This window comes from Ovis canadensis, chromosome 15 (assembly GCF_042477335.2).
Source record: "Ovis canadensis isolate MfBH-ARS-UI-01 breed Bighorn chromosome 15, ARS-UI_OviCan_v2, whole genome shotgun sequence".
In the NCBI taxonomy this organism is placed as follows: domain Eukaryota; kingdom Metazoa; phylum Chordata; class Mammalia; order Artiodactyla; family Bovidae; genus Ovis; species Ovis canadensis.
In genome coordinates, this window is record NC_091259.1 from 54,918,008 (window position 1) to 54,943,965 (window position 25,958).

Sequence of the window (25,958 nt, forward strand, 5' to 3'; positions counted from 1 at the left end):
AATGAAAAGGCAGTGCCAGACACAGAGAGGGTCCATGCATTCTGGGTGAAAGGCGCAAGAATTTTCAAACTGTGGGTGAGGGTAGTCCTGAATGACCCCAGCTTTTCCATGTGCTGCCCTCAACAGGTTTTCATACCTTGGGCTCTGATTTAGCATAACTTCCTCAGTAATGTCTCTCAGCCGCACCACTGCTGTCTTCGCTAGAAAATTTCAATAAGGTTTTTCTTAAATCAGTCAAGACCCGGATTTTAAGATTGCATTTCTCCTTGGGTAATTCTCCCAGCTGTGCAAGGAAAGCACTCCTGAGGCCTGGGAGGGAGGTGGGAGGGAGCTGGGAGGGAGCTGGGAGGCGAGAGAAAGAAAGTACTTCGCCCTCTGCTGGCCAGATTTAGCATTGCCAGCACAGCCTCTAGGCCTAAGGCCAAGGAGGGGCGCACAACCCATGAGCCCCAGGGCCCTCAAAGGCATATTCTTACCTGCTGCTGCTGCTAAGTCGATTCAGTCGTGGCCGACTCTGTGTGACCCCATAGACGGCAGCCCACCAGGATCCCCTGTCCCTGGGATTCTCCAGGCAAGAACACTGGAGTGGGTTGCCATTTCCTTCTCCAATGCATGAAAGTGAAAAGCGAAAGTGAAGTCACTCAGTCGCGTCTGACTCTTAGCGACCCCATGGACTGCAGCCTACTAGGCTCCTCCGTCCATGGGATTTTCCAGGCAAGAGCACCGGAGTGGCTTGCCATTGCCTGCTCCCATTCTTACCTGCTAGAGAGGTAAGAATAATGGTCTTAGCTATTATTCATTATTAAGCAGTTGCTTTCTGTCAGGCGCAGATAGTTTACATTCATAATCTCATTTACATTTTAATTCTCCAAGCATTTCTTTCAATTTTCTTTCAATTTTGTAGGAGGCTGAGTCCCCCAGCTACTAAGTGATATTTCAGAACTGCCATCTGACTCTGATTGGCTATCAGCACATTTTGACCCCAAACTCTTATTTTTGTGCTTTTAGGCCAACCTAATACCTGCACTGACTTGGGCTATGCGCTGACCCAAGTTTCAACCCAGCTTGATCATCTACCTCTGATCCAAGCATCAGTCAAACCCTGGCTTTACCGGCAAGCTGGGATCCACCCACCTGTCCTGCTCTTGGCTCCTAGTGTTTGCACCAGATCTTCCCTGGATTGGATGGCCAGACTCCCTGTGAATCTGATTTCCTCCCAAGCTGGCTACTTTATTTCCATCTGTCTTTGCCATTAGCAGTCAAACCCTGAGCAAGAAAAAGGTAAGGCAGGGTGGGCTGAAGAAATTCCTGTGGGGAAATGTCTAATTGGGAACACTGAGGAGGAATGTACATTTCAAATCTTAGCCAGGTCAAGGAGTTCTGAGGTTAGTGACCCAGTGAGGGAAATGGGTCCTACAAAGGTGGGGATGGAGGTGGGGTGGGAAGAGCTAAGCCAGAAGCAGCTGAGCTCTCAGCAGGAGGGCCCAGTTTTGAAACTCCTGAAGGAATCTGGTGGTGACTCCCTAACTCCTCCCACAGCTGCATGCATGAGGGCAGAGAGCTGGAACTAACAGCTTTTCTCCACAACAGTGGGTGGTCCCTTGTCTAGGTATATAGCCTTGAGATCAAACTTCAGCACACTGGCTTGCTGGTGATTCACAGGCGCTGCTCTGCACCATGACTAGCTCCTTCTCCCCTGGTTACTACCTGGTTACCACCTTTATGGCCTGCAACAGTCATTCTCAAGAAAAGAAGGAGCTTGCCTGGCCTTGGCCTCAAGCTGAGGCAGTTCCATTTCTTAACTCCCTAGAAGAAACAGACAAACCTAGGTTTCATTCCATGTGACTTAGGAGCCCTGTGATACTGGACAAATTACCTAATCTCCCAGAGCCTTTGTTTCCTCATTTCAAAATGGGGAAATAATAGCATGTTTCTCATAGTTATAAAGATTAGCTGAGACAATACACTTAGCCAAGGACCTGGCATAAACAGCTTTACAATTTTGTTGCTGTTGCTTAGTCACTAAGTTGTGTCTGACTTTTTGTGACTCGTGGACTGTAGCCTGCCATGCTTCTCCATCCATGGGATTTCCCAGGCAAGAATACTAGAGTGGGTTGCCATTTCCTTCTCCAGGGGATCTTCTTGATCCGGGGATCGAACTTGTGTGTCCTGCAATTCTCCTGCATTACAGGCAGATTCTTTACTGCTGGGTCACTGGGTGAGTCCAACTTTACAAAATCCTATGTAATTTTTTTAGCTGCTCTGTGGGCTTCAGTTTCCTATTTGGAAAAATTAACATAAAGCAATGTAAGTTTCCTAATATTGCTATAAGAACAAAATGAGATAATTTACACATAACTATTGCAAATTATTGCACTTTTTCTCAGACAGTCATGTTTGACTCTTTATGACCCTATGGACTGTAACCTGCCAGACTCTGCTGTCCATGAGATTCTCCTGGCAAGAATACTGGAGTGCATTGCCATTTCCTCCTCCAAGGGATCTTCCCCACCCAGGGATCAAACTCGTGTCTCCCAAGTCTCCTGCACTGGCAGGTGGATTCTTTACCACTAGTGTCATAACTATGTATAAAAAATTGGATTTTTCCTTAATTCTCTAAAATAGACAATTGTCATCTAAACGTTTAACCACCTATCTTACTGAAAGGTTTAATCTCCCTGTGTTTTGTGACTTTCTTTCCACTCTCTCGTCCTCCAAATTTAGGGTCTTATAAATGTATCTGTGGATTTTATGTTGGACAGAGTATCTGGAGACCAGGAGGCCGTGCTGCAGTCAGCCCATGTTGGTAATGCAGGTATGCATCTCATTCACTCAAGCCTGTGCTCCCTCTAGTGGATGCTGCTTTGAGACTCCAGTACACCCTGGGACAAAGTGATCTTTCTGCAGTTTCCAAAGATTTGATCCTTAGGGTTCCTTCTAAGCCTGGGCTGAAAGTGTGGTCCAGGCTGCTTTCCTTCCCAGAAACGCTGTGATAGGTAGAATTTTGGCTCCCATTATCTCTGCCCTCTGGTGTTATTTCTGTGATTATGGCGAAAAGGGACTTTACAGATATAATTAAGGTTAATAACCTGCTGACCTTAATTAAAATATGGAGATTATTTTGGATTATCTGGGTGAGCCTAATCTAATCATATGAACCGAAAAAGCAGAGGTCTCTCTCAGTCTTATAAGAGAAGCAGGAGTTGGAGAATGAGAAAGACTTAACATGCTTCTAGTGGCTTGAAGATAAAGGGACCCTGTGTCGAGGAAACAAAGATCTCAGTTCCACGACCAAAAGACACTGAATTCTTCGAATAACCTGAATGATCTTGGAAGCAGACTCTTCCCACAGACTTCAAGTAACAGCCCAGCCCAACTGACACCTTGATTTTGGTTTTGGGAGGCCCAGTTGAGCCAGAGGACCCAGTTGAGCCACACTGTGCTCAGATTTCAGACTCAGAATTGTGAGATAATTAATGAGTACTGTTTTAAGCTATTAAATTTGTGGCAATATGTTACTTCAGTAAAAGAAAACTAATATAATATTCAAGAATCCCATTTCTTTCCTTAGTCTTAGAGAATCGCCTTCCTCAGAAGTACAGAAGCTTCTGCTTCTTCAGCTCTAAGCCCTCACAGGCAGTCGGGCACAATTCACCCTTTAGGTGAATTTTTTTGTGAAAACCTTGGAGCCCTGTTTTTTTTTTTTTAAAAAAAAATTATAGTGTATTGTTATAATTGTTCTGCTTTGTTATTTTAAAATTTATTTATTTTTAATTGAAGAATGATTGCTTTACAGAATTTTGTTGGTTTCTGCCAAACATCAAGATGAATCAGTCATAAGTATACATATGTCTCCTCCCTCTTGGGATCCCTGTTTTTATAAACAAAAGCCAGGGCAGAGCGTTTCTGAACATTTCTATTTTGACACTGCAATTTGAAAAGCTTTCAGTCTAGGGGATACAAAGCTTTAGGTACTTTTTTATGATGAGAGGAGGGATAAAATGAACAAAACCCAAATGAATACTTCTATGAAGTTTCCTGCCACATAGATAAATGCTTAGCCTAGCAATTGACACACAGTAAATAATACTCTTTGGACTAAAAGATTATTTTTTTTGTTGTTTTGTTGTTGTGATTCCAGGAACTTAAAATTGTGTTCCCTGCTGCCCATCCTGGCTCAACTCTATCCAACTTGTTCCCAAATTGTCAAAATGCTGTTTCCCACACAGGAGGGGTGTTAGACTGCAACTAGAGGACCTCAACATGGTTATTCAAGATGTCTTGTGGTATGGTGGCTCCACCATCTTCCCATCCTGGAAAAGCAGAGACAGCAAGATGCACAGCTGACTCCAGAATTTTGTTCCTGCTTCTAGGATAGGCAAGATGGCCAGTTATCACCCTCCTTGTGCTCAGAATTCTACCGGGTGGCAGAAGCCACCTGTTCTAGGAGAGTCTTCTCTTGGGACAGGTGTGTACATTATAAATGAAAAGCTTATTTTTAGCACCCTGAATCCATCAGAGACCACCAAAGTGGCCTTCATTACCCATTCTAGCTCAACATGACTGGAGGGCAGAGATGGCAGGAAAACCTCTTGAGAAATTGACACATGTTCCTCCAAAATTGGATCTTTGCCTGCTTCAACTCTCATCTCTGTTTGCCAAATAAATATTTAGGTACCTAAAACCTGACATAGTTTTAGCTCTGAAGACCCAGCAATAATCAAGAGACCCCATGCCAGCCCTATGGTTCTCATAATTTGTAAGGAGGATATCACAAAATAACCACAGGTTTTAGAATGATTGAAAGTGCTGACCCTCATTCTCTCTCCTGACACCTCGGCTCCAGCCTCAGCCTCAGTTTCCGTGGCTATTGGAAGAAATTTCGTTTCAAGTCCTTCGTGTCTGAGCCCCTCTGTGTCACCTGTATTGTGACCAAAGGGTTGGTCGGCGTACAGGACACCAGCAACTCTGGGACTGTCTCCATGACAACACATCAGCACATCCTGCCCTCAGAGCCCTGGAGGCCCTACCCTACATTCTTGTACCACTTATAATGATCATTCTTGATATTCTGTAACTGATGATTCAGCATCCTGCAATCATGAAAAAATTAATGACCCATGTTGTTTACATTTCCCCTGTGGTCTGACTTTTGTGGGTGCTTAAAAGTCATATTACGAACCTTTCAACCACAAAGCCCAAAATTGGGTTTTGCTTCCTACCTAATAGGAGATGTCCTCACCTAAAAACTTGCTACTACTATAGAAATAAAAACTTTCTACCCATATTTTCTTCTTGCTCCTTTCTGCCTCCTGAGCAACCCTGGTGCTTCCCCATGTGGTCCTGTATGGCATAGTGTGCCCTCTTCCTGTTGGGGACTATAAGTAATCAATCTTCTTTCTTTAGTGGCATTGATCTCTGAGTATGTCATCACTCAGTCAATGTAATATAAATTTATCAGTTTAATGTTGGTAAATTAAATTCCAAGCACATTTTAAAGTACTGCCTGGCATATCTCACATCGAAAGACTGGCAAGGCCCTGGAGGAGCTAAAATTATGGCAAGGGTGTATATGATTCAGAGATGACATTTGACTCTGCTCCACAGACCCCATAACACCTCTTCTGCCCCAAACCTACAGACCTTATTCTAAGTATGTCAAAGTTTCCCCAGAACTCCCCAAACACGCATCTCCAGTTGTCCCCAATCATGATACTCTGCTCCACTGAGCCTCCATTCTCCACCCTATATCTTGGAATGCTGTACAGAGAAGGAGGACTGGATTTCTGCCAGGACCAAGGCCAGCTCTGAGAACCATGATGGTAGGATAGGGCCAGGTTTACAGTCCTGGAAACTATTCTCCCCTTGGAATCAGTTCTGAGGGTAAGGTATCCCTGGTCCTAGGTTTCAGGGCTGAACTGAAGGAAGGAAAAAGGAGCAGGTATTTACTCTGGCTTACTAAGCAAGATCGAACTCCTCAGAGCTCATGAGGTTGAGGATACAAACCCTGCTGTGAGATGCAATGGTCAGGGTGTATCTGTGACTATGTCTATGAAAACATGTGCATACTTACAGCAGTGTGATACATAAGCTTGCTATACTGTGGCACAATGATTCTTCATTCATCAGTCCTCCCATCTCTTTGAAGCCAACCCACTAGCTACTACACAGCCTGTGCCCCTTGCCCCTATAACCCAGAATTCAGACAGAATTTATCCTGGCTGGCTCACATTGGCTTTGTTTTTTTTCCATCAACCCCATAAAGGCTTAGTGAGGAAGCAAATACTTTATTGAACTGCTGTTTGCAGGGTACACTTGTGAACCTCCCATGTGGAGGAGCATTTAAAAGATACCTTGGAACAAGAGGGCTATAGATGTGATTTTGTGTGTTCACAAGTGTGTCCAGATCCACGGAGGGCATCTGTGTGTATTGATGTGTGACTCTCAGTATATGTGTGTTTATGAGGTGTGAGACTGAATGTACATATATGGTGTGGGTATAAGACTTATGTAGGTGAGAAAGATGTGTGCTCTGAGAAGGGGAACTCCAGAGCATTTTATATGGATTTCACAGACTCCTGGTCAGTGTGCATATGTGCAAATAGGTGTGCGTGCGTGCGTATAGTTCCGGTGAGCAGAGGTTGATGTATGCTACACTCCTGCATCTCTAGGTGGTACATCTACAGAGCCAGTTCACGCCCATCTCTGTAACCCAGCAGACAGGATGGCGGAGTCTCTGCAGGCAGATTTCCCTACAACTCTGGATTCACTTGGTGGGTGGGAGTCCTGGGGATAGACATGGGGTCACTCTAGGCCTGGAGGTCCCTCCTGGCCAGCTCTGCCCTCTCCATCTTTGGACGTTCCCTCCCCAGGTTCACCCTCGTCATCAGCCTCCGCGAGTTCCTCAGGCATTGGCCACTCCCGCGTCTGCCACTCCAGCCGCTCGATGCGATAGGCGATCTTGAGTGCACTGGACTCCAGCTCAGCCAGGAGTCGAGCGAACTTGGTTTGCAGATCGTCAAGTTGCTGGTCCAGGCCTCGCAGCCGGGCCTCCGTGGCTTCCTGTAGGGCGATCTCGGCTGCCTCCGCATTTACATCCAACTTGTTCATTTTGAGCAGGATCTCACGGCCCTTTTCCTCCATAATAGCCTGGGCCTGCGGGTACTCGCTCAGCACTTCCCGCAGGTCCTCCTTGCTCAGGCAGAACAGGTCCGAATAACCTAGACTCTTGATATTGGCTGTACGGCGATTCCCAGACATGTTCCCTGTGGCCCAAGAGCAGACAGGTGGGAGGACAGTTAGTCAGGGTGGGTGTGAGGGGGTATTTCCCATCTGAACCAGGATCCCCACCTCCACATTTGTGCTTCTGAGCCTCTCTTTCTGCCTCATTAATTCTTTCATTCTGTAATGTACTGGGTGGGGACTAGGCCCTGTGCTGAGTGGGTATCAGTGACCTGCCTCCAAGAGTTCAGTCTAGAGGAAATAGACATTTGATGGAATAGTTAACTAACAGCACAGTCAGTGCAGTGTAGACGAGCATCTGGTACTGTGGGAAGACAGGCAAAGAGCCCCAGACAAGCTTTAAGGCAGAAAATTCAGGGAAGCCTGGAGGAACTGATGCCTAGACTGAGTGGGAGGTAACTAGGGGAGGAGGAGAGGGCAGCTAGGTAGGGGGAGGAGCATGAGCAGAGGGAAGGAGGTAGGAAAGAGTTGGGTGGTTACAGAATACAGCAGGCAGGACAGAGAGTCCAGAGTGCAGCGTGAGGAGATGGGGAGAGATGGAGAGTGCGAGGCCAAGGCCCACAGCCCTGGCAAGGAGTCTAGACCTTAGCTAAAGGACAGAAACTGTTGAACTATTTTTAGCAGGGGAACTGTATGGTATCATTTGCATTTTAAAAAGCTAATGGTGGGTGGCTGGTGGGAAGATAGATAGGTTCTGAATGCTGCGAAGTCTCAGAGCTAAAAGGACCTTAGGAAGGGCAAGGGGGCCACCATTTGTTGAACTCTTGCCACGTGCCAGGCCCTGCACTGGGTGCCTCACCCATACAGCTCATTTAATTCTTAGAAATAACTCTATGGGTTTTGAATATCACCTCTCTTGGGTGGGTGAGGAAATTGAGGCCTGAAAGAGGGAAGTGATTTGTCCTAAGTCAGGTAGCTAGTGGCCAACTGCATACCAGATATGGGGCTTGAGGGAGTCCTTGGATGACATGCGTGAGAGCTTTAAGATAACTGGAGAATGGGATCCGCGGGCTGAGAGCACATTCTAGTCTTAGTCAGTGACAGTGTGCTTACCCCTTTTCAGTTTTTCCCATCTCCTGTGGCCTTGGTGTCTTTACCTGTGCTGTCCTCCTTCACAGGCTGATAAGAAGAATAAATGAGCCAGCGTAGAGTACGTGGCCTGGACTGGAGTTGATGGAGTAAACAGGAATCCATTCCTTCTACCTTCCTTTCCATTTGGCTATGAGAAGGTTGTTTCTCATATTGACTTCAAGTGTCTGTACTTATCACCCATGTCACCTTGGCCAAGTTCTCCAAACTCTCTGTTCTCCAATTTCCTTACCTTTAAAATGTGAATAATAGTATCTACTTTATAGGACTGCTGTAAGAATTAAATGAATTGGTACACATGAAGAACTCTGAACAGGGCATGTAGTAAGCATGTAGAGAGTATTAGCCATTATTATTACTAATTGTTATTATCTTGGCACTTTCCACTGATTTGTTGGTGCTTTGGGTGAATACTCACAGAGCAAGTCTACTCTCTCTTCCAAAGACCCAACATTGACTCAGCCTCTTCTCAGGGAAGAGACCCTCTGTGTCCTGCCTCTCTCTTGAGCCCTCTAGTGACTCAGTCAAGGGCCAGCTGTCCTTAATCTGTGGGCCCTGAAGTACCATCTGGTCTCAGCCCAGGGTTTTGCTGTCCCCCTTCCCCTCCCCTAGCCCGGTTTCCAGAACAAATGCTGAGGTGCCCACCTTTGATGTTGATGATGCTGATCTCCCCAAAGTAGAGCCCTGCACCAAGCACAGCATACTGGGTGACACCATCGTCGGCCACCACGGCCAGCTGACCCTCTCGGATGATGTACATCTCTCGGCCAATGTCCCCTTTGCGGCAGACATATTCACCCGGCGAGTAGGTCTGGGGCTGCAGCTTCAGCACCAGCTCCTCCAGCAGGCTGGCCTCACAGTTTTGGAAGATCTGTACCCGCCTCAGGGTAGGCAGGTGCACAGACACGGCCACTTCTGCCCGCAACCGCTCAGGCAAGTGCTGTAAGATGGCTACCTCATTGGTCATCTTCTTGTTGATCTGCAGGTGCTGGTACCTGGGGAGGATGGTAGTGGCAGTCCTCACCAGGCCCCTTACATGCCTCCCTCTATGTTTTCCATCAGGGTTCTCAGCTCAGCTTCAGCCAAGAACCCAACCACACTGAGGTCTGACAAGGGTCATGGGAATACTTGACAGTTGGTTGATAAATATCTTTAGTCCACTATCTCCTGGTCACAGACATATTTTGACCTCTTCTCTCTCATCCAGGGCCTGGAAGCCTTTATACAGTGGATAGACCCTTAATTCCCATCAGGCTTTACCCACCCACGATTCCATGATGTCTTGTACCATTCCACTAAAAGTATCTACTTCAGTCACCAAGCCTCATCTTCTTTAGAGGTCTTCTGTTCTATGTCCCCAACTTGGTGACACTTCCCTTTGTTCACCCTACAGTATGGACTCCATGATATAGTCAACCATCTTGTTGTTGGTCATCCCCTGAGGAGTATTGCTCTTACCTCTTACATCTTCCAGGACCTTCTGAGTCCTACCAGGTGGTGGCAGTTCCCATTTCCGGGTTCTGGGTTAGCTTTCCTTGTATATGAGTTCATCTCCCTGTCAGTCTCTTACCCAACCCCTCTCCTTAAGTCCATACCCAGTTAATGGAGGACATCCTTTTTCAAGTTCCACCCAGTGAACCCTCCAATGAATACCATATCCTAAGTGCCCTGCTTGACCCACCAGGCAGTAAGAACCCAGTTACCTTCCTCAGAGTCTATCCTACACACCTCTTCCTGTCCTGGTCTGGAACCCCAGCATCCTCACCAGTCAATGACTCTCCGCTCCAGCCGGCGGTTGACATGATTCAGCTTCATGTACTTCTTCACCCGTGCGTGGTCTGGGTAGAAGGCTGCATCTGCTGTGTTCATGTTGTAGATGACAGAGCTCATGCTACCCATGATGGTGGCGAAACCCATGACGGCCAGCAGGAAGTCGCCCACCATGAAGAGGTACTCCTCCTCCCGGGCTGGCAGCGGTGTGTCGCCCACGGTGGTCAGGATCAGCGTGGAGAAGTAAAAGCTGTAGAGGTACTGGCGCCGCAGCCGCTCAAAGCCAGGCTGTGCGGGGTCGGGGTACACCCAGATGTCACGCCCAAAGCCCAGGTACCGGGACAGGGCAAAGTAGAGGCAGCTGTTCCAATGGATGACCACAAAAATGTAAAGCATCAGCTTGGCGATGCGGAAGGCATTCGGGTAAGCTGTGCGGGTCTCCATGCGGTCAAAGGCCTCAAAAAGGCGGGGTGCTCGCAGAAAGCGGTTTAGCCTCAGCGTGGGTGTGTGTGGACCCAGACTCACGTAGGCAACATCCGTGGGCAACAGGGAAACCAGGTCCAAGAAGAAGCTCCAGGTGCGAACGTAGCGACTCGAGATCCTACCTTTGTCCACCACCAGGATGCCCTGTTCCAAGAATCCTGGTGGGGGAAGGGGGCTCAGCCATGGGTGGGGTCAGGTATGGGGTGGAGTCGGGGCACCTTCCTGCTCCAGTAATGAGGTTGAGGGTGGGTAGCCCAGGGCAGCACAGGAAGACAGTTACAGGGACAGGATGGGGTTGGGCCTAACCCTGCTCCAGGGTTTCTGGGGTGAGGACTGGGGTATTGTAAACACAGAGACATGTGACAGTGCTATGAGGGAGGGGGTCACTTTCTTGTTACTAAGAGGCTCTCCTTAGGAAGGGAACGTGGAAGGAAGGTCAGTCCTGAGACTCACTGACCAGTGTGGAAGTGCACCACAATGTCCAGGAGGTAGAACAGGTCACTTGTGTAGTCCATCACTAACCAGGCCACCAGATAACCGTGCTGCAAGTCGGGGAAACAGGCTCTGCATGGTAGGGACAGAAGGGATTGGCTTAAGGGATTCCTCTGTGTGTGAGGTATTGTCCCCAAGCGGCTGAGCACTAAACCTGGGCCCTTGCATTGGCGCCACCCCCACAACAGCCCCAAGCAAGGGTTCGCCCTCTTCCTGGGCCCCACTCTTTATCCCTGGTCTCTGCTTAGGGCCCTTCCCATAGCGCCAAACCTGCACACCACGATGATGAGGTTATACATTACTGGGAAGACCATTGATTTCAGCCACCAGTAATAGTAATCCCCAGATGGGTCCAGGACTGGCAGAGACTTCCTGTAGGCAAGAGAAATCGGGTTTCATTTATCCATGGTTCGCTGTTGCCCTTGCCACCAGCGGCAGCAAGGAGGGATCAGGCTCCATCTGGTGAGGCAGACGGATAGACCTGGGGGACCAGGATTTCTCACCTGGCCTTGGTCAGGACAGGAGGGCTGGATGCTGTCGTCTTCACTTTGCTGTCCTGGCTCATGGTTCTGTGGCCTGCTACCTGGGGCTGTGATATCCAGGGCCTCTGCCTGCAGGTGGTTTCAGGAAGTGGGGGCTAGGGCCTGCCTGTCCGGAAGAAGCTGCCCTTGGTCTCCAGCTCCAATTCCTCCCTCTTTGGCTTCTGAAGCTCTTAGCAACGCCACCAGAGCCAGACGCTACTGAAAGGGTGGAAGCCGTGTGGCTCCAGCGCTCCACCCTGTCTCCTAGGGCCCAGGTTTACACCTACCCAACTAAACATCTCTAATGAGGTCCTTGGAGATGGTGGGGGTGTATGCCTCAGAGGTAAGGCTAAACCTTGTCTCCCTCCACCTTCCTCAAAGCTGAGCTACATAAGGGCTTTCTAGTGGGGAGACTTGGTTGCCTGTGTAGGTTTAGGAATTCATGCTGGTTTACCTTGTGCAAGTTCCCAGCTTGAACCTCATTTTTTATTCTTTTAACATCCATGTACTGGCAGGTGTGTCAGGTATCACGTGCTGACCTAGTCTCCAGGCACAGAGAGTGCCTGGCATATCAGTGTGAGCTCTGGTTCCATTACTTGTCTACATCCTTCCTGCTGCATGAGTGTGATGGGGACCATCCTGTGGCATTTTGGTCCTCATGCCCCTCCTGTTACCTCTTGTGCCTGATCTCACCAGTTATTTCCTGTGTTTTCTAAATCCTTAACCTCTTTCAGTTTCTCTTTCTGTGAACAGGCTTAAACCTCCCACACCAGAAAAAAATTAAAAAAAATCCTGAAAATTCTCCCTCAACTTGATGTCCCTTTCACTAATATCATCTTTCTCAAAAAGTCATAATCAAACCACCTGCTCTGTGCCACATCAAAATTATGCAAAGTATTGGAGATGATAGATGAATGAAACACATTCCTTGTCCTCCATAAACTTGAAGTCTAGTAGGGGGAAGTGGCAGGTAGATAGGCAGTTATATATTAGTCTGATGAGTACTCAATTAGGTGGGTACACAGAGAGTTACTACAGTGCATAGGAAAGGTTCCAGTTGAAACTGGGTTCTGCAGGATGAATAGGAGTTAGTTAAGTGTAGAGATGGAAGAGTGAAGAGTGCTACAGGCAAAGTGCAAAGAGCATGGAAAGGCACAGAGATTTCAAAAAGCATAGGTGACTAGGGGAACATCAATGGTTTTTGTAGCGAATCTGAGAGGCTAGTGCTGAAAGATGAGGCTGAATGGTGGACAGGCGACAGCTCAGGGAGAGCTTTGTCAGCCATGCTATAAAGCTGATAGCTTATCTAAAGGCGATGGAGAATGCATGAAATGTTTTGCACAGTTAAGTGATATGGTTAGATTTGTGTTTTCAGAGAGTGTCTTCGAAGAAACATCTATAGTCTACAACAGTACATTTTATTTTCTTGAAAACTGCTTTTCCCATGACTCATATTGATACCATAATTTCTTGGTTTTCTGTTTATTTCTTCTTAGTCTCTTTCATAAGCCCCTCTGCCTATCCCTCCTGTTTTGGTGAGCTTTTCCTGGACACTGATGGACTCTCTTTCTATCCTCCCAACTCTCTTTGGTCAATCTGGGTCACCCACAGGATCTCCTTTCCCATCTAATGATTCCCAGTAACTCTCTTTGAGCTCCAGACCAATCTATACCACTAAGTGTTCACAGGACGTCCCCACTCAGATATTGCAGTTACCTGTAGCCCATTTGGTCTTTTAACTGAGCTCATTATCTTCCCTATCTGCTCTTTCTCTTATGATCCCTATCACTGGCCTTTCAGCCAAAACACTTAGCACCAGTATTGTTACTATTACAATTGTATAATATTGTAACAGTTTTAAAAAATGTTCAAAAATTCTCTGATACTCCTTTGTGACTGTTTCAGTCAACAGAGTAAAGCAGGAGTGATGTTGTGTGGCTTCTGAGACTAGATCATAAAAGGCCAAGCAGCTTCCTTCTGGTTTTCTTAGAACAGTCACTGTCCAGAAGCTCTCTCAGGATGCTGCCTCTTACAACTGGGCTGCCATGTTGTGAGAAGCTTAAGCCACAGGAACAGTCATGTGCCTGTACTTTGACAGTTCCAGCTGAGCTCAGCCTTCAAGTTATCCCAGTTGTCTCAGGCATCAGACATGTGAGTGAAGAAGCCTCCAGATTATTTCAGTCAGCAGCCTCAAGTCACCCCCACGTGTCTGAATTTTCTAGATGAGGTCCCAGGCATCAGGGAACAGAGATAAGCCATTCCTGCCCTGTCTTATTCAAATTCCCAGAATCTGTGAGCATAATAAAATGACTGTTGTTTTACCCTACTAAGTTTGGGATGATTTGTTATACAGCATAGTAACCAGAGGACTTTCCTGGTGGCTCAGTGGCAAAGAATCCACCTGCAGTGCAGGAGTCCCAGGAGATGAGGGTTTGATTCCTGGGTCAGGAAGATCCCCTGGAGGAGGGCATGGCAACCCACTCCAGTGTTTTTGCCTGTAGAATCCCATGGACAGAGGAGCCTGGCGGGCTACAGTCCACAGTGTTGCAGAGTCAGACATGACTGAAGTGACTTATCATGCATTCAGTGCATAGTAACTAGACCATTCATATAGAAAAGTACATATTTCCTAAGTACACAGCTTGATGAATTCCATAGAGTGAACACAGTCATGTAACAGGCACTCACATCAAGAGCCCCACTCTGCCCTCTTCTAGGCAGCACGTCTCCAAGGGTGATCACTAACCTGACTCTTAATCCTATCATTTAGTTTTTCCTGTGCTTGTATTTGCTTCCCAGGTGGCTCAGTGGTAAGGAACCTGCCTGGCAATGCAGGAGACGCAGATTGGATCCATGGGTTGGAAAGATCCCCTGGAGAAGGAAATGGCAAATCACTCCAGTTTTTAATCTTTCCTCTTACTTTCTCTCATATTTATCCAGTCATCAAGCCCTGGTGACCTAATAACCACGTATCCATTTTTTCTACGTCCTTGCTATTCCAATTTGGATGGTTCTCTATTATCCCAAGGATGAAAATCTAAACTCCTTAACATGGTCTACAAAGCTTTGTCCATGTCATCGACCTCATCTCACAGTGTTTCTTCTGCATGTTCCCTAGGCTCCAGACAAGCTGTACTAATGATAGTTTTCAGAGTACCTCCCACATGTTGTCCATTTTTTCTTGCCTTGTGTTATGTGGTGATCCTTTCTGCTGAAACTTCCATTACTTTTTCTTTTTAAATACTTTTTCTTTTGAACTAATTTAAGGCTTACAAAAAAGTTGCAAAAACAGGACAGAAAGTCCTTGTAAACTCCTTACTCGTGTTCCCCTGTTATCATTTTAACTAGAGCATAGTGATCAAATCCAGGGAATTAACATTGATGCAATACTTGCAACTAAACTGCAGACCTTATCTGAAACTTTCATTTCTCAGTCTTACTCTTGCTTGTTTCTAAAGACTGCTCAGACATCATCTTCTCCTAGACGGCTTTCCTAGGTCCCTTCGCTCTTCTTTCCCCTCATTCTCTAAACACTCATAAGACCTGTGTGTGAGGAGTACTGCTCCTTGATGGCAATTACACTACATTGCAATTGGCTATAAAGGCTGAGATCCTGAAGGGAAGAGACTGGTTATAATTGATCTGGAATTCTCCAGATGTTCCTTGAGAGACTGAAAACGATAGTGCTCAAGGTATCACAAGGCAGTAGGTGTTGGCGAGCCAACGAAGGGCGGTCATCGCCTGGGTCCTATCCAAGCCGTTCCCGCAGGTGGTGCAAGAAATGAGCTAGACCACTCGCTGTCTGCCTTCTCTAAGGCTCTGCTTTTCCGCAGGTCTAGCTCACCTGCTAACTCCTCCCCTTAGAACTACCCCCCAGTGTTAGCTCCACCCCCTCCACGCCTCCTCTTCCTCTGTAAGCTCCTTTAGGACCTGTGGCCCCGCCCCTACCACGTTAGTCACTCTTTCATCCGGATCTCTGTCCTAAGCCCTGCCCTCCAGCTTTTCCCTGCCTCTTTTAGTCACGTCGCTCTTTAGGTCCCGCCTTCTGCCCTCTGGTTTGACCTTTCCTCCTCAGGCTCCGCCCCCACCCGATGGGCCTCCTCCTCCCCAGAGGTCTTCCCCTGTGACACGCGGGAGTCCTTCAGAAGGGCGGGGTTTGCAAGTGCGAGGGGGCGGAACCTGGGGGGGAAGAGGCGGTAATCCTTGCTCGGAATGCCGTCGGCGACCCCGCCCCTGCGCTCGGCCGTTGCCAGGAAACAAGCATCGACGCTCTGGCTTTGGCCCGGTCCAGCCAATGAGCTGGCACGCCGCTGCCCAGCGGTGCGTCGCTGGGCGGTTACGTGTGGTGCGCGGGGGCGCGAGTTGCGTGTGGCGCGGGGCGGGGCGCGGCTGGTGCGCCTGAGGAGCGATGGCGGCCTGAACTCACCTAGCACCGCGGTGGCGATCGGGCCTGGACAGGGTCGGGGTTCTGTGAGTGAACACTAACTAAGGGCCAGAGGGCCCGGAGAGGCGCGAGAGGGGATGAGGGACTGGGGAATGACGGCACCGGGTTTGGAGACTGCCCTCCTTGTGAGGGTACAGGGTGAGGGGCTGGAATGTGGTGAGGGGCCGGGTGTGAGTGTCTAAGGTAGGGGAGCAAGATGAGAGCCTCGGGTGAGTGGGCAAGTAAGGAGCTGGGTTGTATGAAGGACCGGGATGCTTTCTGAGGGGCCAAGTGAAAGGGACTTGTGAACACGGTTTAGTGAGGAGCTGGGGCTCCTGTGGGCAGGAGTGAGGGACAGCCCTGGCTGGACCAGAGTGAGGAGGGGTTGAGGCCTGTGCTGGGAGGGAGAATAGAGAGGGCTAAGGCGGGAACATGCTGACAGCTGGTGAATCAGGAGGGAGCTGAGGGCAGGGCATGGAGGGAGGAACGAGGATTGTGAGACCTAGATAAAGATGAGAGGTCGATTCTGAATGGAGTGTCCTGCCCAGTGACAGCGATAGTTTTAGGTTGAGTAGGATAGCTTGGGTGGAAATGTTGTGCACTTCGCTCTTCTGCTTCATAGGCTCTACATATTTTGGAGGATCGAAACATGAAGGTGTCATGGACAGTAGTAACGATGGTAATGAAAATCATTTTTGAGACTTTAACAGAGTCATCGTTGGAATTCCTCATTTCCTCAAGTTATTCCTTGGGACTGAAGACTTGGCGATGTTCCCTGTCACAGAGATTTTTTTGGCTATGACTGCCTATGTTTGTTTCCTCTTCACCTGATTCTGGGCAACCTTACTCCACTACTGCTCCTTATCTGTGCTGAGCTGTGGGGCTTTGACGGTTGCTTTCTATATCGGACTAGCTGCTTAAAGTTGCTAATTCTACTTTCATGAAAATAATATGGCTTGTTACATACAACGCTGTATTTAGACTTCCAAACAGGATGACTTACAGTTAAGTTAAAATTAATTTATGTACAGTAAACTATTCATATTTAAAATGTACGTTTGATGAGTTCTGACATGTGTTTACATCTGTGAAACCATTACCATTTTCAAGATACTGAACATTTCTACCACCCTCCGAAGTTTTTCTCTTATCCCTTTGAAATCATTCCTCCCTTCCCAACATGTTAATTGGTTCACTTTATTAGCATTTTACAGGTCCCATGTTCCTGGCCAACACACTGTGCACATGAAAATTTTGAATGTTCTAGAAAGCTGGGTTGGCAGTCAGATAATTGCCACTTCCACACTATTAAAATTCCCTCTCTACTGACAGTCTGCCACAGAGCAGATACCTTCCCAACCTCAGGAAGAGGTTCACCTTCCCTAAACAGACCATTCTCTGAGAATTAGGAGCAGCCCAAGTCCCCATTCTATTCAAAAATCTGAGCCTTAGAAACAGCTGTTCTGTGGTATGTTTTCATTGCTTCTCTCTGAAGACCTAGCAAATTTTCATGGTAGTGGAACTCTTGGCAATCTTACCTAGACAGAACCCTGTAAAACTTACATGTATAATGAAAGAGTTTTAGGGCAGTGATTCCTAAACGTTGGGTCAAAAACAGTGGCAGTCCATGGTAAAGTTTTCATCTGTTCAAGGTGGAAGGAGAGAAAGAAAACATGGAACATGAGTTTTCTGTAAAGATAAACTTATTCTTAGATTATCATTCCTATTCTGGTGTTAAAGTGCTCTCTCACTGGTGAAGTAGTGGTGACAGTAAGTGATGGGTTTTAAAAAAACTGATCTATTTGTCAAAATAAAAAGTAATGATCCTATTTTAAAAACTTTAAAATCTATTTCTACTGGGTCATGAAATTCAGAAACTTAGAGGGATGATGGTGTGGCTGCTGTATTATGTTGAGGAATCATGCTGCACATGCTTCCTCAGAATTACTGTCTGATATGGATTGCATAGTGATCTCAGGTTTTGCTGGAATTATATAGTTTCTGTGTGAAGTATGTAAGGGCAGGAATTCTTATTTTATAGGTGGAAAATCAAACTGGGGAGCCAGAGATCACAGTGATAAAGTGGCAAAGTCTGGACTCCAGATTTGGTCTCATGAGAGTGACTTGGGGTAGAAAAAATTTAGTAACATATAGCGAAGGTGATGTGGAATAAAAGGCATGTGATTTATAAGAAGAGTTGTGATGACATGGAGGACATTATACTGGCAAAATATATTTTTTAAATGATTTGTAGTTGTTATGTTTCCAAAAGAGGTTAAAGAGACTTTGAGGGTGACATAGGTTTGAAGGTTTTGTTTAATAATGTGGCAAAAACAGGAACAGTTGTCCATTAATACCTGGGTCACATTGTGATAATGGTAGGTTAGTCAAGTCATATGTCAGAGGGTTCTTAGGGACTGTGCATTCTTGATTGTCTGGAGAAAGTACTAGGTTGGTAAGCTTACTGTTTGGTATACTGAATCTCTGTTGAATTGTAGTGCTTTAAATGTAGTGGATTTTGCTTTATGATATATAGCTGAGTGATAGATCTGAGAAAATGAAACATAGATGAGGATGATGATGTAGAGATAGACACATGTTTGGAGTGCTGTGTGTAGCCATTTATTCCACCTCTGCTGTGTGCCAGCACTCTGCTAAGTACTGGGAGGACAAATTCATTCATTTATTCATTCAGCAGATACTTCAGCATATAGTCTGCCCTTATGATGCTCACATTTTATGAGATAACAGGATGTCAATAAATAAGACGTAGTCCTCTGAAGTCTCAGGGAATTTTTAATCTGATTGGGAGAGGTGGACACATGGAAAGATAATTTCAATTTAGAGAGAGAATGTGAAATGTAAAAATATATCATAATTAGATGATTACTTCTCTGTATCTAGTCTTAGTTTCTATGTTCCGGTCATATTTACTCAGTGAACTCCTTTATATCTTCACAGGTATCATAGTTAACATGTTCAAAACAGGACTCATTGTTTTTGCTTTGAATGGCTTCTTTTGTACCATATGGTATATAGCAGTCCAGGCAAGGACTTCAGTGTCATCTCCCATCTTTCTGCTCCTTCACCCCCTCTATGTAGTCAATCACTAAAATCTTAATACATTTCCTTTTATATTCTATTTGCTTCGTCTTTTCTGTTATAGCTTCACAGTTAAAGCTTTAGTTTACTTCCTTCTCGTCTCTTATCTGGACTTTTCCCCCTGATAGTTTCCTGCCTTCAGACCTTTTTTTTTTTGTCATTTAATTTTTATTATTATTTATTTATTTTTTTACTGGAGTATAGTTGCTTTACACTGCTGTGTCAGTTTCTCCTGTACAGCAAAGTGAATCAGCCATACATAAATCCCCTCTTTTTTGAATTTCCTTTCCATTTAGGTCACCATAGAGCAGTAAGGAGAGTTCCCTGTGCCATAGAGTAGATTCTCGTTAGTTATCTATTTTATACATAGTATATATATCAGACTTGCTCTTTTCTAATCCGTCCCTGGAGTGATCTTTCTAAAAATACAAATTTAATCATGGAGCTCTTACACTTAAAAATTTTGGCTCTTTGTCTTCTGTAGGATAACATCCAAATTCCTTAATATGGCATCATTTGGCCTTGACTCATGTCTAGCCTCATCTCCTGCCACTCTCGACTCTCTGTTCTAGCTTGAATAAATTGTTCATAGCTCCCTAGCAAACATGGTACTTTTTTGAGCCTTGAAATCTTTGTAATTTCTCCTTTCTCTTCTAGGAATGCCTTTTCTTCTCTGCCCAGTGAACTTTCCTCATCCATTAGGATCTGGTTCAGTTGTACCTCCTTTTTGCCTTTTGTCACCCTCTCCCACAAGAGGGTGGAGAAAGCCATGTGCAACATGGGATTTACTTTGGTAAGGGGAGTCAACATGTGATGGAGTTCACATTGTGAGTTATGAGGGCTCTGCTGGAGTCAGGTGGGGGGATGCCTGCAAGAAGCAGAGGTGGTACTGGGGAGAGGAGGAGTGAGTTGGGACTATACACTGATATCCCATTTGTTTTATAGGTATAGGCTGAGCAATAGACAAGCAGAGAGGATATGTGTAATGTGAGCTCTAGATTGCAGGCTCTTATGAGGTGGGGTTTGTTTGTTTTTTCCTTTTGTATTCCTATGAGGTTTTAATCAGATCTTCCCACTTTAAGCATCTAGGGTAACAGCACATTGCTGCCTCTTAGGTCAATAAGAGGCAGAGCCTAGGCAGAACCTTTGTAAGGGGATGAGAAGCCTTAGAACTTCACTGACCTGTTCTTAGAAGGTTGTTTGGTCTCCCTCTGTTAGCTGTAGGTGTTACAGGTGTATCCCTGCCCCCAGCTCTCTCCCTCTCTTTGCCTCACCCAGGGCAAAGGTTCATAAGTGAGGCTGAGCCACTTCCTGCCTTGTTCCTACTGTTGGTGGACACCCTTGCTGAGTGTGCCTGTAAGTCTGAATTTGGGGCCCTATGGTGAGTGCTTGGCTCTGGCCATTTGGGAGGTCTGAAAGATCAGCTCCTTTTTTCCCTGTGACCGAGCTTGTAGGTGAATTTGGGAAGAGAGGTCTCCTTTTTTGTAGATTTTGCTATGGGAGGAAAGGTCACAGTCATAGGGTGATGATTCCATTCTCTTCTTTGTCTTGTTCTGAACTTTTCAGGATTAACAGAGAGTGAGGGAGTCTTATATAGGTGACAGGAACACTGAACTTGTCTTTCTTTAAGGCTTTTGAAGTAGGTGAAGAGGGTCCAGGTTAAGTGTTAGCTTTTGAGTTCTGAGACACTGATTTAAGTGTGGTTCTTCTCTTTGAGGTCTTTGAAAATAAATGGGGGTGGAGTTGGGAGGGAAAGTCCTGGAGACCAGTTCCCCTTGTGTTTGTGAGTAGTGCCCTATGTTAGTCAAGCAATGGAACAGAAGTGGTGCCCCAGGTACATCACAAGGTAGAAGCTGTTTGTTAGTCTTTGGAATTAGGTTCTGGAAGCTGGAGGCAGTTTAGTTTGGACACGTTAAAACCTTACTTTGCTGAGACTGGTTGCTTGGTCCTTCTTCAACTCCCCTGGGGATTCAGTGTGAGGTGGTGAGGATGCAAGTGTCAGAATAGGTTAGATCTCTCCTTTCTGTCAGAGATGAGGGCACCTTGGTCAGACAGGATCAGGAGACGGAAGTGGGAAGGAAAATGTCATTTATAGAGCACCTGGATTTCTACATAGGTTGTCTTATTTAAATCTTAAAACAGTAACAGTATATATTTTATCAGGAATTTGTAGATGAGGAAACAAACAGGCTCTGATGTGTGATTTATTTAAGGTCATGCAGTGGGAAAGTGGTTGAGATTCAAACCTTTGTTTGAGGGACTCCAGAGTTCATGCTTTATTTACTACTTTGTGTTATTCTTGCTGGATCTTAAGGACCTCTATTCGTTTTCATACCTCAGATGAGGTATGTCTGAGGAAACATTCTGTAACCAGTAATACTGTTGTATCAGTCAGGGTCCTTGAAGGTAGCAGATGGCACAGATTAGGTTTGGAAAGAATTTAATGATAAATGGGCTGTCATCCCTGACAGAAAGGAGAGATCTAACCTACTCTGACACTTCCATCCTCATTACCTCACACCGAATCCCCAGGGGAGCTGAAGAAGGGCCAAGCAACCAGTCTCAGCAAAGTAAGGTTTTAATGTGTCCAAAACTAAACTGCTTCCAGCTTCCAGAACCTAATTCCAAAGACTAACAAACAGCTTGTAAATATATACAAAGGCATGGGCAGAGTTTAAGGAAACTGACAAAGGATGATGCAGTATCCCGGGGCTAAGAATGTGACAAGTGACAGGTCTAGGAACAGGGGCGATTTCTTCCCAGGAAGAACTTGCTGGCTTTGCCTTCTCCAGCCCATGACTACTTGGGATCCTAAATACTAGGACAGACGCTTAAGTACTGTTTCTAGTGCATCCATGCTGGTGGTCCACAGTCAGTATGGTTGTAGGTTTATGGTCTATAGGAAACCACGTGGGGAAGACTGAGTATCCATTCTGTGGCACTCCCATTTTTCTCCCCTCTGCTCTCTCCCTCATCCCGATTCTCTTGGGTAAGCGAGGGAGGGAAGAGTAGTTGGGTAGGGGGTGGTATTAGATACTAGCTTTCCTCTTTTCGTTTTCAGATTTACCTGAAGTGGCACCCATCCTTTATGTTTTACTGTTTTCTTCCTTTCTCAGAGAAAGTGGTGTACTTCTTTTTCTCAGACTACTGCTATACTTGTTGTTTTTTTGGTCAGTTTCACCTTCTGATTTATCCACAACCTGTTACTTTGTTCAGACTTCTTTTCCTCACTTGACAACTGCCCTTGAGGCTCCCCATCTGACCGGCTAAAATCAACTGACTATTTTTAGTTTTCATTATTTTATCTCTCTGTAGACTGTGCACTATGGACAACCTCCAGTTTCCCGAAACTTCCTTTCCTTGATTTCTTGATTTTGGTTATTTCTGGGATTTCTCCTTCCATTTCTGGCTACCTTCACTAGTCTTTTTCACAGACTCCTCCTTTGCTTTATTAAATCCTGGGATTCCCCAGGATGTCACCCTTGGCTCCTTTTGTGATTACTGGTCTCTTTGGATGATTCCATCCCCTTACTTAGCTTCATCCACTACGTTTAAGGTGGTGACTCCTGGATTTATAGCTCTAGTCGTGATTTTACTCTTGAGCTTGAGTATAATTTCTTCTTGCTTTCTGGACATCGTGGATATCTTATTGGTGTCTAAAAACTTAACATGTCCAAAACTGTACCCATTCTCTTCTAAAACAGTTCCTTTGTTGCAGGTTCCTAGTCTGTTAGTGGAATTACCTTTTACTCAGACTCGTATACTTCATATTAGGGTCTTCTGTCATCCTCCATTCATTTGGTAGATCTTATTACTTCTACTTCATGGTTAAGTTAAATCTGGAGGCTGATTATCTGCATTTGCATCCCATTCTTGCCATTTACCAACTGGATGGATGTGAGTCTGAATGAACTCCGGGAGTTGGTGATGGACAGGAAGGCCTGGCGTGCTGCGATTCATGGGGTCGCAAAGAGTTGGACACGACTCAGTGACTGAACTGAACTGAACTGAGGCTTTGATTTCCTTGTGTGTAAAATGGAGATAATGATACATCTATGGTTTTTATTAGGCTTAAATGAGCAATAACATGCAGTGCTTAGAATGGAGACTGGCGCATATAAGTGCTCAATATGTGATAGCTATTATAATTTTTAAATTCAGCATCTTGTTGCACAAATGTTTTTGAATTTACTATGTTACTGTGTTGGCATTGGAATTTCAAAGAAGAATGAATGATATGGTCTCTTTCATCAAGGAGCTTGCTATTAGTGACAGATATTACATGTGTAAACACTTTCATTATCACATGGGACATGCTGTGGGACATAGAGGTGAATCTCAGATTTACCTTTTCTAATTCTGCTCTTACGACTTTAGTTCATGCATTCCTTTTTTAAAATGGACCATTAAACAGATTCTTAAAAATTGTCTACTGCCGTTGGTCTCTCTCTACTCTACCTTGTACTGCTAGCTGACATAGTTTTAAAGGCAAATTTGATCCTACCATTTTCTTGTTTAAAAAGCTCCTTTATTCCAGGGTGTTCATAAATAAAACTCCTCAGCATGATATTCAGTGATATTTATAACCTTCACCCATGTTTACCTTTTAACTTAACATTGTCCTTTCTTCTCTAAATAGTCTGTGTTTAAGCCACACCAAACGTGCAACTGTTCTTTAAATTTACTATGTTCTTTCACAGTGGTGTACTTTTGTACATAGTGTGTTTAATATGAAGACGACTTTTTGCCCTGCTCTCTCTGTGACCAGTATCTCATTGTTAAAGTTTTACATCAGGTATCACCTCTTTTCTGGAATCCTCTTATAGTTTCCAGGCAGATTTAATTTCTTTCCTTAGTGCCCTCATGACATTTTTGTAAATACCTCTTTATAATATTTATTGAAGTTTTTGTTTATGCTCTCCCAACTGTTTTTATCCATCTTTGTATTTCCAGTGCTTCCTTAGCACAGTGCCCCAGTACTGGTATGATGTACACTGAATTAATCAATGAGTGGGCCCTGCCTGCTCTTTAGGACTGGCTCTTCCCATTGTGTCTTTTCGGGAAAAAAAAAAAAAAAAAAGACTTATCTTTTGTTCTCAAGAAAGTTTGCTTAAGCAAGCAGAGTTGCTGCCTTTTAGTTGGGAGCAGATAGTGGTGAGAGACTGTGTATCTGGGTAGAAGGAGTTGGTGGTTAATGTAACTGGAGGGCAAAGTGTGGTCTGTTGGCAGGTCTCTGGGTTCCTTTAGGCCTTGTTGAATATAACGAAGAAGTTGTGGATGGTTTTTTTCCTCTGAAGTTTTTATACTTGGGAGGTATTGTTGAGAGCCATTACTGCTTAGACGGTGGTAGATGTGATAAAGAAGGAACTGTGAGCCATGGCTGAGGCCAACAGATGTTTACCATGATGGTATGGTCACTCACCCAGAGCCAGACATCCTGGAGTGTGCAGTCAAGTAGACCTTAGGAAGTGTTACTACGAACAAAGCTAGTGGAAGTGATGGAATTCCAGCTGAGGTATTTAAAATCCTGAAAGATGATGCTGTTAAAGTGTTGTACTCAGTATGCCAGCAGATTTGAAAAACTTGGCAGTGGCCACAGGACTGGAAAAGGTCAGTTTTCATTCCAGTCTCAAAGAGAGGCAATGTCAAATTCAAACTACCATATACTATACACATTTCACATGCTAGCAAAATAATGCTTAAAATCCTTCAAGCTAGACTTCAATAGTACGTGTGAACTGAAAACTTCAGATGTATAAGCTGGATTTAGATATGGCAGAGAAACCAAAGATCAAATTGTGAACATCTGTTGGATCTTAGAAAAAGCAAGGGAATTCCAGAAAAATGTCTACTTCTGCTTCATTGACTATGCTGAAGCCTTTTACAGTGTGGATCACAACAAACTGGAAAATTCTTCAAGAGATAAGAATACCAGACCACCTTACCTGCCTCCTGAGACACTTGTATGCAGGTCAAGAAGCAACAGTTAGAACTGGACGTGGAATAATGGTGTTGTTCAAAAATGGGAAAGGAGTATGTCAAGACTGTATATTGTTACCCTGCTTATGTAACTTATTTATGCAGAGTACATCATACAAAAAATGATGAGGCTGGATGAATCACAAGCTGGAGTCAAGACTGCTGGGAGGAATATCAACAACCTCAGATATGCAGATGATTCCACTCTAATGGCCGAAATACAGATCAGGAAGCAACAGTTAGAACTGGACATGGAACAACAGACTGGTTCCAAATAGGAAAAGGAGTATGTCAAGGTTGTATATTGTCACCCTGCTTTTTTAACTTATATGCAGAGTATATCATGAGAAACGCTGGACTGGAAGAACATAAGCTGGGATCAAGATTGCTGGGAGAAATATCAATCACCTCAGATATGCAGATGATACCACCCTTATGGCAGAAAGTGAAGAGGAACTAAAAAGCCTCTTGATGAAAGTGAAAGAGGAAAGCAAAAAAGTTGGCTTAAAGCTCAGCATTCAGAAAACTAAGATCATGGCATCTGGTCCCATCACTTCATGGGAAGTAGATGGGGAAACAGAAACAGTGTCAGACTTTAATTTTTTGGGCTCCAAAATCACTGCAGATGGTGACTGCAGCCATGAAATTAAAAGATGCTTACTCCTTGGAAGAAAAGTTATGACCAACCTAGATAGTATATTCAAGAGCAGAGACATTACTTTGCTGACTAAGGTCCGTCTAGTCAAGGCTATGGTTTTCCCTGTGGTCATGTATGGATGTGAGAGTTGGACTGTGAAGAAGGCTGAGCGCCAAAGAATTGATGCTTTTGAACTGTGGTGTTGGAGAAGACTCTTGAG

The 25,958-nt window shown here is 45.2% G+C and overlaps 2 protein-coding genes and 1 long non-coding RNA gene across 5 annotated transcripts in view; 2 read left to right on the top strand and 1 right to left on the bottom strand.

Annotated features, from left to right (window-relative positions):
* Nucleotides 1–1,642: 1,642 nt before the first annotated feature.
* Nucleotides 1,643–5,287, top strand: LOC138420285 (uncharacterized). Its single transcript, XR_011249207.1, has 3 exons — nt 1,643–2,218; nt 2,725–2,815; nt 4,142–5,287. It is a non-coding gene; the product is annotated as an uncharacterized lncRNA (long non-coding RNA).
* Nucleotides 5,288–6,267: 980 nt separating this feature from the next.
* CNGA4 (cyclic nucleotide gated channel subunit alpha 4) lies at nt 6,268–11,641 on the bottom strand. The gene is made up of 6 exons (XM_069553396.1): nt 11,580–11,641; nt 11,347–11,448; nt 11,042–11,148; nt 10,097–10,742; nt 8,977–9,326; nt 6,268–7,265 (listed from the first exon to the last, which is right to left on the bottom strand). Exons 1-6 carry the CDS (start codon nt 11,639–11,641, stop codon nt 6,805–6,807), a joined length of 1,728 nt encoding a protein of 575 aa, XP_069409497.1. The 3' UTR covers nt 6,268–6,804.
* A 4,278-nt stretch (nt 11,642–15,919) lies between these two features.
* FHIP1B (FHF complex subunit HOOK interacting protein 1B) overlaps nt 15,920–25,958 on the top strand; it is a 55,739-nt gene continuing 45,700 nt past the window's right edge. The window contains exons 1-2 of one of the 3 annotated variants that reach the window (XM_069553397.1): nt 15,964–16,067; nt 16,643–16,699. The gene's annotated coding sequence lies outside the window, so the exon portion shown is untranslated. Of the gene's footprint in view, nt 16,068–16,642; nt 16,700–25,958 lie in introns of all 3 variants that reach the window. The other 2 variants (XM_069553398.1, XM_069553399.1) reach the window with 2 other exon arrangements.